Source organism: Nipponia nippon, unplaced genomic scaffold (genome assembly GCF_047370975.1).
Source record: "Nipponia nippon isolate SJK-2023a ecotype South Korea unplaced genomic scaffold, ASM4737097v1 scaffold_7, whole genome shotgun sequence".
Classification (NCBI taxonomy): Eukaryota; Metazoa; Chordata; class Aves; order Pelecaniformes; family Threskiornithidae; genus Nipponia; species Nipponia nippon.
The window spans coordinates 52495832-52514612 of NW_028262391.1; the positions used below are offsets into that span (position 1 = coordinate 52495832).

Consider the following 18781-nt stretch of genomic DNA (forward strand, 5'->3'; position numbering starts at 1 on the left):
GCCTGCTTTGGCGGGCTCCCGCTCGCTCTACAGCCGGGCAGTATCAGCCGCCCGCTAAAGAGGTGCCGAAAATAACCCCGCGGCCACAACTGCTTTTATTCCCACAACAGGTGCGTTACTAAGTTAGACGCCGCACATGTCCCTTCGGCCGGGCCGGGGCTGGGGTTCGCATCCCCGTGACCCGCCGCGGCAGGGTGAGGGGCTGGCGGAGCGCACCCTGGCCAAGCCCCCCGCGGCGGCACCGTGCCCCCCGCGGGACCCTGTGCCTGCCGGGGGGGCTGCGGCTGCGGCTCGGGTCTCTCATGAGAGCGGATGCTTCATTTTACTTACAAAGACAGACCATCGACCATTTCAAGCAACCATGAAAACGGCCGCGAGGCAGAAACGTCGGAGGGCCAGCGTCTCGATCTGCAAGCAAAATAAAACACGCTATGATGAGAGAGCAGAGGGGGCAGCTCTCGGCCGGGGGTCCCTGCAGGCAACGCTCCTCGACGGCGGGGGCACACGTGCCGTAGGCGAAGCCGCCCGGACCCAGGCGTGCCAGGGATGGAGCCGGGTCCCTGCATCCCGACGCAGCCAGAGGGAGAGCTCGGGGGATGCTCGGCTGCTAACACGGTCCCCACAGCTTGGGACCACCCCTGCACAGCCGCAGTGCAAGGGGCGGTTTGCAACATTTCCCCGAGACCAAGAACAACCAAAACACTGTCGCGCTCCGGGCCGAGCCATGGCAGAGAGGCTGCCTGCACCCCCGGCCCCGCATTCCGCACCGAGCCGAACCCAGGATGCCACATCTGCCGCAGGGTGCGGATTAAAAAGCAAAACCCCTCAGAGTGCAGCCAAGCGCAAGCCGATTTCTAATTAAAGAGCATCTGGCCAGGAGGGCGGCGGAGCCACGGCAGGGCGCAGCGGCTGTCAGGGGGCTGCGGCTCGGGGGGTTGTTTTAGGGGTGTTTTCTTCCCTGCTGGGGTTTCTGAGCAAGAAGCAGCTACGAGCAAAACCCCTGCGCACACATGTGCCTGGGACACGTCTCGGAGGAGCTGGAGCAACCCTCGCTACGGCCACCGCCACTCCTGCTGGGGAGACCAGCTTCGGCCCCTGCTCACCCGGATCCTGCCCCGCATGTGTCTTGTCCAGCCGTGTGCCGGGACGGTGACACCAGCACCGGGACCGATCCGTGGTGCAAGCCCTGCAGGCGAGCAACGAGCCCACGTGCCACCGGTGCAACCAGTGCGTCGGGGCTCCCCCAGTTCAGCGATGCTACAGAGACTGAGGACTCAGACCTCGAGTCCCCGCCAAGTCCCTTTGATGCCACCATGCTGTGGCCTGGGCAGGGCAAGGATATCCCTGCCACCGTGGCTGGCTGTGACGCTCCCCTGCCACCACCGGCTGTCACACGCGACGGGCAGACAGGTCCCCACATGCCCACGACCCCCAGCGGGGCCAGCTCCAACCCGCAGGGACTCCCCCAACCCGCAGCAGCCTCCGTCTGCAGGGGAGAGCGCCCGGGGCCACGCACTGCTCTGTGCCACCATTCGGAGACCATGCAGCGGGAGACCAGGACGTCCCTGTCCCCAAGCACCTCGCAGGGCACTGCTGGCGATGGGCAGTGCCGCAGTGCTCCCCGCCGGCACGTGCATGACCTGGGGCTCAGGGCACACAGCCCAAAGCCCTTCTCCAGCACAAGGATGGGCAATGCCACCCCACGGCGTGGCCAGCACAGCACAGGGGTCTGAGGACACTGCTGGTCCCCGGTGCAGCGTGTGACCCGGAGGCGAAGGGAGCCGGGCAGCCTCCCTGCCTGGCATCCTGACCCCGGCCCCGCCAGCAGCCCAGTACTCACTGGTGTTTGGTGTGAAGGAGGGGTGGCGCGTGGCTCCCTGCGTGATGGCTGGCGGCGGTGGAGGCATGCTGGGCGGCGTGGACCTGGACTGCGTCTTCACGTCGGCTGGCGAGTCGGGCATGGTGGCGGCCCGCGTCTCCGCGTTATCTGCAGGGAGAGGGCACGGGGCGGTGAGTGGGGTGTGCTGGGCAGTACTGCGCTTCCCCTCTGAATGAGGGTTGGGTCGGGGCAGAGGGGACCCTCGGGGACCTCGGGCTGGCCTGGTGCAGGATGGCAGCAACCCTCGTCCCGGGCAGAGCTCAGGCAGCGGGGACAGTGCCTGGTGTCCTGTGTGCCTGCAGGATGGCGGGGATGGTGACCAACCTCCCGTGCATCGGCACAACAGTGGGGACGGTGCCTTGTGCCCGGTGTGGACACAGGGTGGTGGGGACAGCCACAGGGCACAGCCTGGCCCAGCACAAGAACAGCGTGTGTCTCCCTGCAAAGCCATCGCTGTCACGTCCCGGCACCCTCCTGCCAGCGGTTACCTGCCCACGTCTCGGGAAACCCCGGCTGCCCGCTAACCCCTCACCATCCCCGGCAGCTATGCGCAGGGCTGCCGTAATCCCAGGCAGGGATTACACACAGGCAGTAAATTGTGGGTTCGTTGCGGCCGGCGCTTGGTGGCAGCGGTGATGGCAGGACCCGTGCAGTCACCAGCGGCTGTCCTGCCACAGCCCCAGGGAGCCCTGCGAGGCGCCGGATCCTGCAAACCGGGGAGCGTGGGGCTCCCTGCTCCCCCCTGGCATCGCTGCCTCCCTCCCACCACCCTGCGCTTGCAATCGCAAATAACACCCGGCAGTGGCATCCCCAGGGCAAGCGTGCCAGCACCGTCCCCTCCGGACGGCGGTGGTGGCACGGCCCCGGTGCAAGGTTTCGGCCCCACAGCTGCCGCGCCGGGCGGTGACGGGTGGCCACAAGTGCGGGCAGCTGCGGTGGTCCATCAGTGCGCCCGAGCCTGCGCTGCTGCCGCCGCCGGCCCCAGCCAAAGAAGGAAGCGGCCGCCACGGCCACCCCTCGGCCCCGGGGTCCCCGCTGCGCCCCGGCACGCTCCCCGCCAGGCACGGCTGATAAACACTAATCTAATATGCATGCTTAATCCGCTGCAACTGTTGCGAGATTAATTGAACCCTGCAAGAGAACATTGTCTGGGCTAAATAAAACCAGGGCCTCATCCCGAGCAAGATGCTATCGGGGCTTGTGCCACAGCCGATGCCGTGCACAGAGGACCGGGAGATGGGAGAGCCAGCGGCAAGGGCCAAACTCCTGAGCGGTCACCACTGTGGTCCCACAGCAACCTCCCGGACGGCTCTGGCACCATGGGAGCATCGCCACGCCAGGGGTTTGAGCCTCCCAGGGCACACCGTAATCCTGCAGATGCCTGCATGTGCATGCTCCAGTTTCCCTTTCCTTGACCCCTTCTTCCACTCCAGCCTCAGGAGAAACCCCAAGACCCAGCAGCATCCCTCCCTGTAAAACAACGGTTTCTTTACAGGGCCTGCCAAAATAAGTGTTATGTTTTGAAAAAACAACTTTTATTTTCATTTTCATGGACATGCCCATCTCTGGGCAAGGCTTTTCCAGGCTTCCCCCATCAATCAGCGGAGCAGGATCCAGCCGCGACAGCAGAGGACGAGCCGCGAGCGTGCACAGAGCGGGACCCGGACTGGGTGGCTGCATCTGTGCAGCCACAGCGCCTTGATCTGCCGGGTGCCCGCACGATCCCTCCTGGACTCGGCATCCCCTGGGCATTGCCCTCTGCCCTGCTCGGCAAAGCATGACCTGCCTTGCCTCTGCCTGCTGGCTCCTGCCTGCAGCAGGCAGGGCCAGCACCTCCCCGTGATGCAGGGCTCTGCGTAGGCACCGCTGCCATTCCCTCGCCCTTCTTGTCCCCTCCGAGCCCGGGGTTTGCACCGCAGGGCGCTGGCTGGCACGGCACACCAAGCGCGGTGCAGCGAGGCGCTGCAACACGCTCTTCCCATCTGCAACGCTGCAACCGCCCACATGCTCGGCCCGAGGCCCCGGCTCTCCACGCAACAGCCGCTGGGCGTGGGGACAAGCCGCAGCAGCTCGGGGACAGCGTGGCAGCTTGCCTGGGTAAGCGCACCTGCACCAGCTGCCTGCGCGGCTCCCAGCGCGGAGGGGCTGTGCCGGTGGATTTGGCTCTGCCGTTGCTTGCAGAGAGGGAGGAGGCTGCAGGCTGCGAGATGTTTGCCCCAGCCTGCATCCCTGGCACAGTCCCTGCCTGCATCCCCATCCCTGCCTGCACCCCTGGCACCATCCACTCCTGCATCCCCATCCCTGCCTGCATCCCTGTTCCCATCCCCACCCCCTCTGTACGCATGCCCATACTGAGGGGAAAACACAGACACGCTCGTTCTGGCACCGACATGGCTTTTCCACAACTTCCCATCGGGAGTAAAGTTTCCACAAAGCTGAGCAAACACCCAGGGAAATGGGGCCTGGCTGTGTTTTTTCTTGTCTTTTCCTTTTTTTTCTCCAAGTCATAAATTTTCCCTGAGGTGTTTGCAACCCAAACACCGCCGCGCGAGCACGGGGATGAGGGACGGTCCCAAAGCCGATGGGATTTCTCAGCGCCCAAGCCCAGAAATGCCCAAAAGAAACAGAGCCCGGGTGCCCATGGGATCCAGCCGCGGCTGCGGCACCAACCCAGGCCCTTTGCAGGATGGGACAAGCTCCATGGTGAGCAAAGGGGGTTTCGGGGGGCACAGTGCAGCCTCCCCAGCAGCACCTCCAAAAAATAACTCCTCCACATGACTCAAACTCTGCTGGAATTTTTTTTTTCCTTTCTTTTTCTTTTTTTTTTTCTTTCTTTGGGGTAATTTGTCCCAGCCGCTCGGGGCTGTGTCTGTTTTCCTCCATCTGGTTTCCATTAGGCCTGTGCAGCCCAGATGAATAAGTAATAATATAAAAATAAAAGGATTAGTATTTTCTCCTTGGCTGGCGGGAGCAGGCGTCCCCCACCCTGCCTCCCGGGGCCAGCGGATGCCGGACCCTGCGCACCCCTGTGTGACCCCAAGCCCCGCATTTGTCACACCGGAGAGTTTAACCCCCGGCACAAAGCCGCGGGCACGGTCCCCGCTGGGGTGACGCACCAGCGCGGCCGCTACCGGCTGATAAAGCCCGGCTTGCCCGTGGCACCCGGCCCCACGCCGCCCCGGCAGCACCGCAGGGGTCGGGGTTTGTGACCCCACTGAGCACCAGCACCCCCCAAATGGCTCGCCCTGGCTTGCGCATTGCTTTTTCCAGGTGGAAGCTGTGGGAGAGACCCGAGGGGCCTGCTAGCCGGTTCCCTGCCTCCCACCAGAGCCGGGGCAGGGGGTCTGCTCGGCCCTGTGCTCCCCAGCAGGCAGTGCTGGCTGCTGGAAAGTACCGATGCACAGCACCGTGCGGCTGTGCGTGCCGGTGGGCACCAACATGGGGTACTGTGCGGCTCTGCATGCTGGTGGGCACCAATGCACAGCACCATGCAGCTGTGCACACTGGCGGGCACCAACACATGGCATCGTGCAGCCATGCATGCTGACAGGCACCAACGTGTGGCATTATGTAGCTGTGCATGCCAACAGGCACCAACGCATGGCATCCTGCAGCCACGCACACCAGCAGGGACCAATGCAGAGCACCATGCAGCCATCCACGCCAGCAGGCACTGATGCATGGCATCCTGCAGCCATGCACACCAGCAGGGACCAAGGCAGAGCACCATGCAGCTGTGCATGCCGACAGGCACCACCGCATGGCATCCCGCAGCTGCACATGCTGGCAGGCACCACTGCACAGCACTGCGTAGCCATGCACACCAGTGAGCAGCCCCAGCACCCAGCAGCAAGCAGCCCGGAGCGGAGGGATGGGGCCTGGCAGCCAGCCCAGCCCAGGGCCTGCTGTTTCCCACGGTCCCAGGGAGCCCGGCCGGCTGCTGCAGGCTGTGCCCCAGCCCGGGGTACCCGTCCTCGCCAGGCAGCGAGCAGCCCCTGCTCTCCGCAGCCTTGAGCAGGGCCAGGGAGCCCTCCATCTGGGATGGAGATAGGGATGTGCCAGCCCCGGGGTGAGCCTGATGACTGCGGAGCACCCAGGCTGGCTGCTCTCTTCTCCACCTCCCCAGAAACAGGGACGGAGAAGGCAGGGAGCTGCCCTGGCTGCGGCCGTCGGAAAGCTCCAGCTTCCCACAGCCCTCCTCTCCCAGGCTGGGCGAAGCTTCCAGGGCAAGGAAGGGGTTAAAAGGGAATTAAAAGACCAGCATCTTTCATGCTCTCCAAATGGCCACAAATGAAATCCAGATGCTGGAGGCGACGTCTCCCGAAGCCAGGCTGCCTCCGAAACAAAGGCAAGCATTCCTGCTCCTCAGCTGCCGCTGCCACGGGGGCCAAGAACAACTCCCCGATAAGATGGCGAGGGACCGAGCCGTCCCAGCTGGAGCGCATTAGGAAGCACGCAGCGCCGGCGGCCAGGCAGCCTCGCCGGCCACGTGCACGAGCCCGGCAGAGGTGGTGGGAGCTGCAGGGCACCGTCATCTCCCTCCCCCCCTGCACCCATCCTGATCCCCTCCCTGGGGACGCGGGCACCAACACATGGCATCGTGCAGCCATGCATGCCGACAGGCACCAACGTGTGGCATTATGTAGCCGTGCATGCCGGTGACAGCAGGCAGCTTGGAGGTGCCTCATCCCCAATTTCACGCGGAGGGGGAGAGAGCGGGACAGCGGCTGCGGGATGCTGGAGGGATGCTGCCCACCCCAGGCAGTTATCCCATTGCCAACGTGTCCCGTCTGCACATTTTGGGGAGCCAGGCTGGGGGGGGCATGATCCAAATGCCAGCACTCATCAGAGCAAACAAAGCCATTTAAAAGGAAATCCAATTAATTAAACCCTCTGCACAACATGTAAATGAACCCAGCTTCAGCCGGCTCCAGGCCCGGTGAGCACTGGCGTGGGGAGCTCCGCCGCAGGTAATGGCTGCTGCGAGGATGACGGGACACAGATGTGCCCGGCGGTGCCAGGGGAGCGCTGGCAGTGGGGCCCAGCCCTGCCAGGCACCTGGGCCCTGCCTGCACTCCTGCCTGCAGGCAGGGATGCTCGCAAGGATGTTCATGCCCCGAGCGGTGCAAGTCTTGCTCTGCCCCGCTCCTCCAGCCAGAGGGATGGTGGCAGCCTGGCCAGCACAGGTGACCGTGCCACGCCAACCAGCCCACGAATTCGGGCATTGCCCCTGCGGTTTAGTTGGGCCGCCTGGCTGAGCGGGACCTGCCATCCTTGCACCGCCGCGGCAGCCCTCTGCACCGGTCGGCGAGCCAGCCTTTGTCCCTGCCATCCTCGCCTTGCCCATGGGCGTCCCGGGATGGGTCCCACACCGCTGGCCCGGGCTGGGACGCTCCCCACGCACCCGATGCCGGGAGTGAGGCGGGTTTCACCGTGCTCAGATGCATCCTGATTTGCTTTGCTTTCCCCGCAGCCCCATCGCGTGAGCAGCCCTTGGCCGCGGTGCCTGCACCAGCGGTGCCAGGCCAGCATCCCGGGGACGTCCGGCGCCGCCAGCGGGATGCGCCACGGGCAACGCTCCTTGCTCGGCTCCAGGGCACTGGCTGCCGGTGGGGACCCAGATGCCTGGTCCCCTTCTATATCCCCCATGCAGTGACGGCATGGCTCCACGTGGGACATCGGCACCCAGGGCCACGCTCACCCACGCACCCCGAGCCGAACAAATCCAATTTCTCAAGCCACAACCAGCCAGCCAGGGACCCAAACCCGCTGCCTCGGCTCGGCCCAAGCAGTGCCAGCCGGTTCCCGCTCGCCCCAAGCCGGCGTGGCCAGGGAGGAGGGAGATGGCTTTGATTTTCCTCAAAACAACAACAAAAAAAGCCAAAAAAAAAAAAAAAAAAGCGCCCTCTCTGTTTTACAAGCCTTCATTTGCTATTGTTTATGTAAACAGGTAAATTGTTTCGTATCTCAATTAAAAACATCTGCCACATAAATGAATACCAATTAACTCATCCTGTTTTTAATTACTCTGTTAATTACACACAGGCAGCAAAAAGGATGGCAGGGGAATAGGGAAAGCATGCTTACAACCCCCCTTCCCACCTTGCTCTTGGCAAGGATCCGAAATGTGCCCAGATAATGATGGATTAAGGTTGCTGGTGAAAACCGTGGCTCGTGGCCAGCTCCGGCGTGGCGGCTGCCTCCCGACCCAGCCGGGCGCTGCCGGGGTGCCTCGCGGGGGTATTTCCCGGCACCCCCCTGAGAGGCACCGCACCGCCCCATTTCGGAAACTCTGGGCCTCGCGGGACACGCCAACACCGCCTCCGTCATCCCCCATGCCACCGGTGGCCACGGCACAGCCTGCCTGGCTTTCCCGGCATGTTTGCTCTCCAAACGTGTCCTGGGGGAGAGAGAGCACAGGATGCTGAAGCACACGGGAAGGGCGGGAGGACGGAGGAGGCTTTGCGCGAGCAGCATCCTCATGGACCAAGCGCATCCTCGAGGCCCCCAGGAGCCCTCCTGCTGCCGAGGGTCAACACCTCCGCGCGGGCACAGCGGCACGGGGTTGATGCCATCCTCAAGCCGGGCCGGCAGCGACTGCCGAGGGACCCTGGGCGCCATCAGCCCCCCCAGCTGCGGGAAGCTTTCCAAGCGAGCAGATGGGGCAGGGGAGCGGCGGCAGCGAGGAGGAGAGCAGAAAAGGCTATTTTCTCACGCTACATATTTTACAAGTCGAACATTTTGTGCATTTCAGCCTTGCCTGTAAAAGCATCTCAGGCTCAGCCCCGGGACTCGACGTCGGAGCCTGTGACTCAATAGCGGCTGGCGGCAATGTGGCCGGTGTGGAGAGAGGCCGGGCAGCGGGGATCCCCCCATGCAGAGGGTCGGGCTGGGGGGTCCCCCAACCCACTGGTGCTGGAGGAGCGGCAGGACGGCCAGCGACCCCCGCCGAGCCCCCCAGCCCAGGCACAGCATCTGCTGCAAACGGTGCCGGTAGCATTGCACGCCGGTGCTGCCGTCCGACCTGTCCCGCCAGCAGCTCCGGGGCGGTGGGAGGAGGTGGGCAAGCACACGCCCTCACTGCTCCCCAGCTGCCTTACACTCCTGGAAATTAAATATACTGGCTAAACACTGCGAGTAAACAGAGTGTTCCTTGAGGGCCGGGAGAGGTTCAGGCTAAAACACCCCAATTTGACATGTTTGCCACGTGCACAGGGACGCTCATGCCCAGCGGTGGCCTTGATGGCTGGAGGGGGGACAAGTGCCACAAGCAGCCAGGGGACTCGGGGCATTTTGGAGGCAGGGAGCGGCTGGGGAAGGGAAAACATCCCCCTCCGCACGCCAGCGCCGGCGGGGAGCTCCGTGCGAGGTCCCTGCAGCGTGGGAACGCCGAGGCACTGCCGGCTCCCCAGGGACCCCGGGCTGGATCCTGCCCTGCAGACGCCAGGATGGTAACGGCTCCGAGGGGGAGCCCAATCCAGCCGCGCATCCCCACAGCCTCTGGGCTGCTGTGTTACTGACTCTTTGTCTGTTTTTTAACCGCAGGCTCCATTTCAAGGCGATTTTGCCCGTGTGAGATTGAATCAAACAACACAGGAAAAAATATTAATGAGAATTTTGCAAAATAAACAGGAAATCCCTTGGATGCTTTCTGGAAACATTGGTCAGCATCTTCCGAAGGAAAACTGCTTGTCAAGGTGGAGCTGCCCCTGGGGAGCCTGAGCGCGCTGGGAGGGACGGCAGAAAACAAGCTTCAGGAAATCTAAAAATAAACCCCAAACCGGGCAATGGCACTAACGCCAGCGGTGCCCGGGCAGGGGGGGTCTCCCCCGTGCCACCAGCCTGGTCTCGCCCCGCACCGGCCATCACGAAACCCACAAGGACTGGCCCCAGCTTGGGGACCCCTCCTTGTCCCCAGCCTGGTGGGGCAGCTTAATCCAGCTCCCGCCCATGGTCCGGCTTGGAAAGCACAAGCCAGGGCTGCAGCATCCGACCCGCATCCCCTCGACCCCAGCAGCAGTGTTTAAGCCCAGCTTTGCACCGAGCTCAGCTCCCTCCCAGGGCCCAGGCAGCCCCGTTAGCAGGATCTGCCCAAAACCTTGTGCACACTGTGCTGGTCTGGCCAGGGGCAGAAGCGGTGCCGGGGGCTGGTGCATTCCCCCCGCGGGGGCTCGGCTCCCTGCCCCACTGCCAGCACTCACACATGCCTCACCAGTAGCCCTGTGCCCCTGGCCAGCTCGCCAGCAACCAACTGACCCCCATTAAGAGATGTAATAACAGACATTTACGGGGTGCCTCGCCTCCCCGGGGGTCCCGCGGCACCCCGCGGCACCCCGCAGCACCCCACATCCCTTCCCCAGGCGGCCGCGGGCAGGGAGCTGCACCGCCTCTAGATCACGCCGGGGATTTAAGCCGGCTGCCAGCAGTGAGCGGAGCCGAGACCCCATTTCCACGGCAAAGCCGGATACCACACAGCCACACCGCCTGGATCCTGCCCGGGGTTTTCCACGCCTGCAAACGACCACGGCTGAGAAGCAGAAATCCGGGGAAGGGACGTGAGGGACGTCGGCTGAGACCCAGCAGCCCCAGGTCCCCCGCAGGACCTGCCGGAGCCCCCTCCCCGCCACGCTGGTCGCGGGCAGCCCACCCGCAGTGCCGAGCGTACCGCAGCGACAGGCAGAGGCTGGGGGGCTGCTTGACCCTCCCAACCCGAAGCAGGGCTGAGCACTGAAGTATTTTTCCACCCTGCACCCTGAAAGTTCCCGATGTAAGAGGCAAATCCTGCACCCACACGAGGCCTCGCTGCTACCCTGCCCGAACCCGGCACCCAGCCCGTGCCAGCACCCAGCGCCCTGGGAGAACAGCCTCTCCCCCCTACACATCTTGCCTTTTCCTCCCTACAAGCCAACATTTGCAATCACACATTTTTCAAACAAAACACGCCCGACATCTGGCCGTCCCCGGGTAAAACCTTACCTGCTGGCGCGGACACGGGCTGGGCCTGCTGGGAGGCAGCAGGCAGGGAAAAACCTCTTTCCACAGCCAAGTTCATCTCCGCTTGCCTTCCCAACCACAGCGAAAGCAACGCTCAAAAACTTCTCCCTGCGTGGAAACGCGCCGCGCGAGGACCTGCCTCATCCACCTCTGGAGACCCGAGCGCCCGTCCCGGGCGGCAGCTGAGCCCCGCGGGGCTCCTCACCCGAGGACCGCGGGCGCCGGGGCTGTCAGCATCCTCCCCGGCGGCTGCTCCGTGTTCGCCGTGGGGTTTTGGGATGGTTCCCCCACATCTCGGTGCCCCGTACCATAGCAGAGCTCACCCCACCGCAGTGCCGAGCAGGCGGGTGTTTGCAGAGTGTCTTCAAGTCGCTCGAGAAAGGAGCGGAGAATTAATATTCCTTTTAATTAAAGGCAGAAAAATCTCTTTGTTCCTGAACAGAGAGAAAACAACAGAGGGAAGAGCTCAAAAGCTCTTTCTAAGCTAGAGACGAGACCATCGCTTAGATTCAAAGACACTGTCAACGTGCACGTGACCTCAAATTAAAAAAACAAAATGAAACCCAGCAGCGGCAGCAGCTCTTCTCTGAAAGCGAAGGAAAGTTGCAAAGTTTTTCTTGGCTAAGAGGGGGGTGGGGGGGGAATCCAACAAAAAAGGTGCGTTTCACCAGAGAAACACTCTGCAGTATCCGAAGGCACCATCCAGCGGCGAGGGCTGCGTGGGGGAGTGATGGGGGGAGCTGGCCGTGCCCCAGCCCGGAGGAGCCACGGAGGAGCGCGGTGCCAGCCTCGCTCCACGGCTACGCCGACGGCATCCCCTTGGCAAAGCCAGGCCGGAGCGGGCGGCCGGCAAACGCCACTTAATGCAATTCTGATGGGAAAGCAGGAGCGGGACGGCGATTAATGGCTGCGAGGACCAGAAGCAGGGCAGCGCTGAGGCAGAGAGCTGGGGGCTCCCCGAGCCAGCCTTCATCCCCAAATCTGCGTCCAACACAACCGTCCCCCGGCACGCGCCAGGACGCGGCGCCGGCACGGACCCACGTCCTCGCGTGTAAATAGGGAATTCTGCTGCTGTAGCTGGAACTTCCCACACCAGCCCCGGGTTTCCTCCCACAAACTCTCCCGAGTGGATCAGCTCCTCCTGGCCGCGAAACGCGGCTCCATCTCTAAATCGGCGGCGGCCAGAGCGGGATGCGGAGCCGGCGGGTTGGTGCTCCGAGGAGGAGGGATGCAGGGATGAAAACGACTTCTCCCACCGGGCAGAAGTCGGGAACCACGAGCGGGGAGGGTTTGCTGAGGTGGGGGGGAGCACAAACTCGCGTGGGTTCCCGGGGATGCTGGACCGCCCCACGCTGTCCCGGCTCTCGGGAAGCAGCTGCCGGTACCGGGAGGGGAGGGCGGGCGAAGCCCCGGCCCCGCCGCGGCAGGGGAGGGCGTCCGCATCCCTGCCTCCGCTGGGGGAACGGCTCCGAGCGCTGCCCGCTGCACGGACGGCGGCTCCGGTGCCCGCCCGCCCCGGTTGTGCCTCCGCTCGCCCTGCGAGTCCCGGCGGCGACCGGTCGGAGAGAGCGCGGCGGCGGGGACGGAGCTGGCTGGGGCACCGGCAGCATCCCCGACACCGGGAGCATCCCCGACACCGGGAGCATCCCCGACCGCTGCGCACCGAGAGCATCCCCCGGCCACCGGGGGCCTCCCGGACTCCTGCGCACCGGGAGCATCCTCCGAGCACCGGGAGCCTCCCGGTCCCCTGCGCACCGGGAGCATCCTCCGAGCACCGGGAGCCTCCCGGACTCCTGCGTACCGGGAGCATCGCCCGGGCGCCGGGAGCACCCCCCGAGCACCGGGAGCATCCCCAGCCCTTCTTCCCCGGGAGCCTCCCCGGGCACCGGGAGCCTCCCCGTCCCCGTCCCCGGCCGCGGACGGCACTTACCGTCCTGAGGTGTGGCGGAGGCGTGAGGTAAGTCCCAAGGCAGGGGCCGGGAGGAGCGGGCAGAGCCGGCAGCGGCCCCCGGCGGCGGCGGCGGCCCCGGCCCGGTTAAGGCCGGCGCGGGCGGAGCGCGGCCCCGCGGCGGCGGCTGCCCCCGGCACCTGCCCGCCGCCGCTCGCCGCGCCCGGTGCCGCCGGGGGCCGCCCGCCCGGGGGTCGGGGCGCTTCCCCCCCCCCCGGTGGGGGGGGCACCGGAGAAGCGGAGGAAGGCGGGGGCGGAGAAGCCGGTAAAAATCCGCGGGGCCGGTTCAACCCCTACGCGCTGCCCGCCGGCCCATCCTCCGGCGCCGCGTCGCGGCCATGGGGCACCCGCGGCCGCGCTCCGTGCCGGGCCGGGCCGCCCGCAGCGCCCGCTGCCGCCGCCGCCGCCGCTGCCGCCGCGCCGCCCGCCCGCCCCGGAGTGAGCGCCGCCCGCCCGCGCCGCTGCCTTAGACCGGGCCCCGCCGCCGCCGGCAGGGGGCGCCCCGCCGCCGCCGCCGCCACCGGAGCGGGGCCCCGGGGTGCGCGGCCGGGGGGGGGCGGGCCGGGAGGAACGGGGGCACGGGGCTGCACGGAAACATGGGGCTGCACGGCACCGGGGGGGCTGCACGGCACCGGGGAGCTGCACGGGGACACGGGGCTGCACGGAAACATGGGGCTGCACGGCACCGGGGGGGCTGCACGGCACCGGGGGGCTGCACGGGGACACGGGGCTGCACGGAAACATGGGGCTGAACGGCACCGGGCGGCTGCACGGCACCGGGGGGCTGCACGGGGACACGGGGCTGCACGGCACCGGGGGGTGCACGGAAACATGGGGCTGTACAGCACCAGGGGGCTGCATGGGGACACGAGGCTGTACGGCACCGGGGGGCTGCATGGGGACACGGGGCTGTACGGCACCGGCGGGCTGCATGGGGACACGGGACTGCAGGGCACTGGGGGGCTGCAGGGCACCGGGGGGCTGCATGGGGACATGGGGCTGCACGGCACCAGCGGGCTGCACGGCACAGTGCGGAGCTGCACGGGATTCCAGCGGTGCACGGGGACCGGGGGGCCATGCAGGGGGTGCACAGGGCTTGGGGGCCGCAGGGGACTGGGGCTTGCAAAAGCTTCAGGGTTCACAAGGGTTTGGGGGTGCTGAAGGCTGAGGGTTGCAAAGTCGGGGGATGCTGCATGGGTGGCGGGTGCGTATGTTCTGAAGGGTTGCAAGGGGCTGGGGCAGGGCTTGTCTGGGGCCGTGGGAACAGTCAAGGGGCTGGAGCTGGGACTTGCAAGGGCTGGAGCGGGGTGGGGGTGTCTGCAAGGGGCTGCGGGGAGCTGGAGTTGTGGTTGCTCTGCTTCCCTCTCCGGAGGCCCAAGGGCCGGGGTTGCAATAGGAGCGGCCGCACGCAAAGCCACAGGCCCCACGGGCACAGCCCTCAACGGTCCATGTGCCCATCCCAGCCTCGCCTTGGGGTGCCCCCCACCCCGCTTGGCCTCAGCAGGGTTTCCTAGGGCGGCTGCGTGGCGCCGGCACCGCGGGAACGCCAGCGGGGCCCTTCCTCTCCAGCGGTACACGGCAGCGGTGCATGCATTTGCGGCGCTGCCTGCCCACGCCGGGCCCTTGGCGTGCCCTTCCTGCGCGCCCCGTGCCAGCTCGGGGGGGCATTAAAAATTTCCCAATTTCCCTCCCCTCCGAAGTCCTACTACGATATTTTTGCTTGCTTGTGCACCGGGTAATACAAACCCTGCTAATTTCCCTGCGAGCCGAAGCCCTGCCTCTTTGCGTAATTATTCTGCTTGGCAGCTGCCTTCCCTCTGCGAGTTGCTGTGCGGAGCCTCTGCCGCCCGTATGGTTGTTGTATTACTCATCCTCGCCCGCTTCCCAGGGCTTGGGCGCTGGGGACCGCGGCAGCCCTGCCAGGCGGTGGGTCACCGCTGCACAGCTGTTGCACAACCACTGCCGGGGTGTTGGGTGGCACTGCCGCTGCAGAACCGCTGCACAGCCGCTGTACAGGCAGTGCACGGCCCTGGCGTGACCGATGCACCGCCGCTGCGGGGTCACTGCATCGGCACGGCACGGCCATTGCGCTGCCATGGCACAACTGCTGCACGGCCACTGCATGGCCATTGCACAGCCACTAAATGGCCACTGCGTGGTCACTGCACAGCCAAGCTCCCCCCCCACGTCACCCCACTGACAGGGTCACAACGGGACGGTGCTGCAGCACTCAGCCCCAGCCCCCCCCACCCTCTTGGCCATCCCAACCTCCAGCTCCGGTTTTGCATCCCTCGTTCCCAGCGGGAGGCCCACGGAGCTGGGGGGCCTCACCCCGCTGTTGCACTGCCTGTGCTGGGGGAGCATGAAAGTCTCGACAGCTTTTGCATCTACACTGGTCGGCACGGTGTGCGCACACCGCGCAGCGTCTGGGTAGCACCGCACACCCTGCGTGCGCTGCCTGCCTGCCCTGCCTGCACTTCCCAGCCTGAAGCACTGGGATTTTGCCCATTCCTGCCCCTCCCTGTGCTGCCCTCATTCCCTTATGGGACCTTTCTCGAGGAGCCTCTCGCGGGTGAGCGTCATGGCACCGCTGGCACATCCCCGCCGGCGAGGGCCCAGGAGCGGCGGAGGAGAATCCGCCCCCGCGCACAGCTGCACGCCCGCCCCGCTGCCCCCCCCCGGCTTTGCATAGGCAGCACCGGCTGGCACATGCAAATGCCGGCGGTGCGTGTGCATTTGTACACGCGGTACACGGCACAGTCCCCCGCCGGCGCACACATCGAGGCATCGCAGGCCACCAACCGTCACCAAGGCAGCCCAAGAACGCTCCCAAGGCAGAGCCCCAGTTTTCTGGGGTGCCAGCATGGGGCTCCTTTGGGCTCTGGCCGCTCACTGGGAGAGCAGGGACCTGAGCGGGGTGACCCCGCTCTCAGCCGAACAGTCTGTCACACATCCACCCCCATGCAGTGCAAACCACTGAATACATTGCAAAACCTGCCAGTAAGTGCCCGACTGGTGCTGTGCCACGAGCCCAGCAGTGACCGAGCCGTGCCCGCAGACCTGCCCGTGGGCACCTCGCAGGGACCTGCCGGGAAAAGCTGCAACCTCTTTGGCTCCTGGATAATTTGGGGTGCAGATGAAGGATGCTATCGTATACCTGGCACTGGCCAAGGTGGCCGAGCTGAGGCTAAGCCAGGTGGCTGTGAGGCCACAGGGTCTTTGCAGCGAAGGCGGCCAGAGCAAGGCACGGCCACCCTGCCAGGGCCACCATGCAGGCAGGAGCTGCCCGTCCACCGGCGGGACAGGCAGGCAGGCAGCGGCTCTGCAGCATGCGTGGGACGGCGTGGGCAGGAGGGAGCCGCGCCGCATCCCCCCCGGCAGCGTTTGGGTGGCGGGGTCTGCTTCGTTTCCATTCCGCGCACGCAGCCTGTAATTTTGGTCTATTGAAGTCGTAATTCACTACTGTGAAAATAAACATTTGTGTTAGCTCGCTTTATTCAGCGGGCCTCGTCTGAATGTTGATAATTCCCTGCCAGCATGCTTGCACGTGGCCTCGGCCACCGGGACAAAGCCCAGGTGCCCTTGGCTGTGCCGTGGCCATGGCTGTGCTGATGCCCGCAGCCACCTCCTTGCACGCTTGGGGTAGGATCCCACCATCCTTCGCACGCCGTCCCCGGGCATCCCTGGATCCCGACAGAGAGGAGATGGGGAGAGAAGTGCGGCTTAGCGCTAAGCCGGGGGTAAGGAGGGAGCTGCCACAAGATAAAGGTAACATAAAGGTAGTATTTTGAGTAAAGCAGATTGAGTCCAGCTCTGGACCCTTCCCTGCCCACGCCTGTCCCCGGTTTCGTTCGCTTGCGCTGTTTTGTGGGTGCTCCCACCTGCAGCGGGGATGCCCCAGCACCCGCCCTGCGCCATGGCCGAGCTGGGGCAGGCGGGAGGACACCTGGGCCACCCTCCGGCTGTCCCCAGCCCTGTCCCCAGCCCTGTCCCCAGCTGCCAGCCGGGGCAGGGCTGGCCCCAGGGCTCCCCGGGTTTATCCCTGCTGGGTGCAGGGATCTGGTGCTTCCCCTCCACATTTGCATCTTCCCAGCCTTTATCTTTCTCCCAGTCTCTGTATTGCTGCAATTACAGACACTTTAAAACACAATGATCTGGCTGTTAGCGTGATGGATGACAGAACCTTTCTGTCTGGTTTAAATCATTGCCGAGAGTCAGCGAACTTCCCCGGGTTAACCCCTTCGTGCCCCCCAGCCCCGCTCCCTGCCCAACCCCGGGCTGGTGGCTGCTTGGTTGATGCTGCCATAAGCCCCATGGCCACACATCCGTCACACGCGTGGGTCCCACGGATGGGGATGGATGACGGGTCTGGCATCCCTGGGGTCAGTGCTGGTGGGGAAATATCCCCCATCCCATCCCTCAGCTCCCCAGGTGCACGGGGTGGATGCGGCGCAGTGGGGCAGACGATGGGACCAGCCCCACTTCGGCAAAGCCGGCGGCCTCGCTCCACCGCGGTGGGAAAGGAACAGCCGGGCCGGGAGATAAGCGCCTGCCAGGGCCCGATAGGTTGCCTGGATCCATCCCAGCCAAAGGTCTGGCAATCCGTCCCCCGGCAAATCTGGAGCTGGGGAAGGATGGGGCCCCGCCGGGTTCCCACCCGGCAGAGAGGGTGGAAACTCCTGTAATGACTCGGTGTCGGTCACGCCGGCGCGTGATTGATGGCGCAGCGTGCAACAGCCCGGCGCGGGGATTAACTGCACATGTTATGGCAATTTGCGCTCCCTTTGTTTTGAGGAGCCGGCATCTTCTGCCGCCGTGCATCCTGCCCTGCGCCCGCCGCTGCCTGTCCTCCCTGCTCCTGCCCGTGCCACCCCCACGGGTGTCTTGGTCCCACGGGAGGGTGTCAGTGCCGTCACCCATCGCTTCTGCTTGCAGGTGCTGGTTGACGCGCGGGGAGGAGGGATGTCCTCCTTCCCTGCTGGGTGTGCTTGGGGAGAGGCTGCAGCGGGGCAGCTCAGGGCGCTGCCAAGGATGTGACCCAGGCAAAGGGGCTCCCCGAGGCACGGCCTGAGGGGGAGGGGGGCCGCCGGGGCCTGGCACGGCACGCGCCAGCAGATAAGGTGCTCGCTGAGGGTGGATGAGGGCAACTGGCACCAACCCTTGCAGGAAATGGTCGCTACCACGCACCATCCAGGCCCCGTATCTACCCGCGCACATGACCCCCCGCCCGCTATCGGGGCTGCGCACACGGGCCGGGGGCAACGCGGTGGGTGCCGCCAGCTCACACTGCCTCCAGAAAAGCCCCAGCCCTGTCCCCCACGTGTGCCTTTCCAGCCACCATGGTGTTGGGGTCCCTTTTCACACCTCATGGGTGCCCAACCATCAGTCCTGACCCGCCGCCTCTCTCCCTGTAGCTCTCCCTGCATCCCACCAGCACTGCTTCTCCCTGGCTCTCCTGAGCTCCCGCAACCCGGGCTCTGGCTCAGCCCCATCGCTTCCCAGCGTGCCTGTAAGAGCTGATTGCTATTCAGGCTGCGTCCCCCCTTCACAAGCCTCAGGCTTTTTAAAAAAGCCCACGGTGTTGGTTTATCACACCTTCCCCCTCGCCGCGCTGGTGAATCATCCCCTCGCCGGCATGCCGCGCAGCCGGGAGCCGCGCAGCCCTGCCCCGCCGTGGGCAGCACCCGTGGGCGCCCACAGCCCCTCCACCGCGCCGTGCTGGGGGTCCTGCTGCAGCTCAGCTCTTGTGAGAGGCTTGTCTGGAGGCGAAGGCACTGAGCCGTGCCAGCACTCGGCCCCTGGGGTGCTGCAGAAACCTGTGTCACCCCCCAGCGAGTCTGTCTGTCCGTCTGGGTTTCTCGATCTCTCTCCGCTCCCTCCCAGGGAGCAGAGCATCCCCGGGTGCCTCTCTGTGGTCCTCGCTAGATGTGGCTGTGCCAGCGGTGCCTGCCCGGTGCAGC

General features: G+C 65.5%; 1 protein-coding gene across 6 annotated transcripts in view; it reads right to left on the reverse strand.

Annotated features, from left to right (window-relative positions):
- The window catches only part of CBFA2T3 (CBFA2/RUNX1 partner transcriptional co-repressor 3), a 31793-nt gene that overhangs the window by 9476 nt on the left and 3536 nt on the right, over positions 1 to 18781 (reverse strand). For 2 of the 6 annotated variants that reach the window (XM_087738870.1, XM_087738869.1), the window contains exons 2-4: positions 10856 to 11307; positions 1841 to 1987; positions 331 to 408 (exon numbers count right to left, since the gene is read on the reverse strand). The exons of 1 other annotated variant lie outside the window; for it this stretch is intronic. In XM_087738870.1, coding sequence (XP_087594996.1) covers positions 331 to 408; positions 1841 to 1987; positions 10856 to 10931 — 301 coding nt within the window. In that variant the 5' untranslated portion in view covers positions 10932 to 11307. Of the gene's footprint in view, positions 1 to 330; positions 409 to 1840; positions 1988 to 10855; positions 11308 to 12803; positions 12936 to 18781 lie in introns of those variants that run through there. 3 more of the 6 variants (XM_087738875.1, XM_087738873.1, XM_087738874.1) reach the window with 3 other exon arrangements.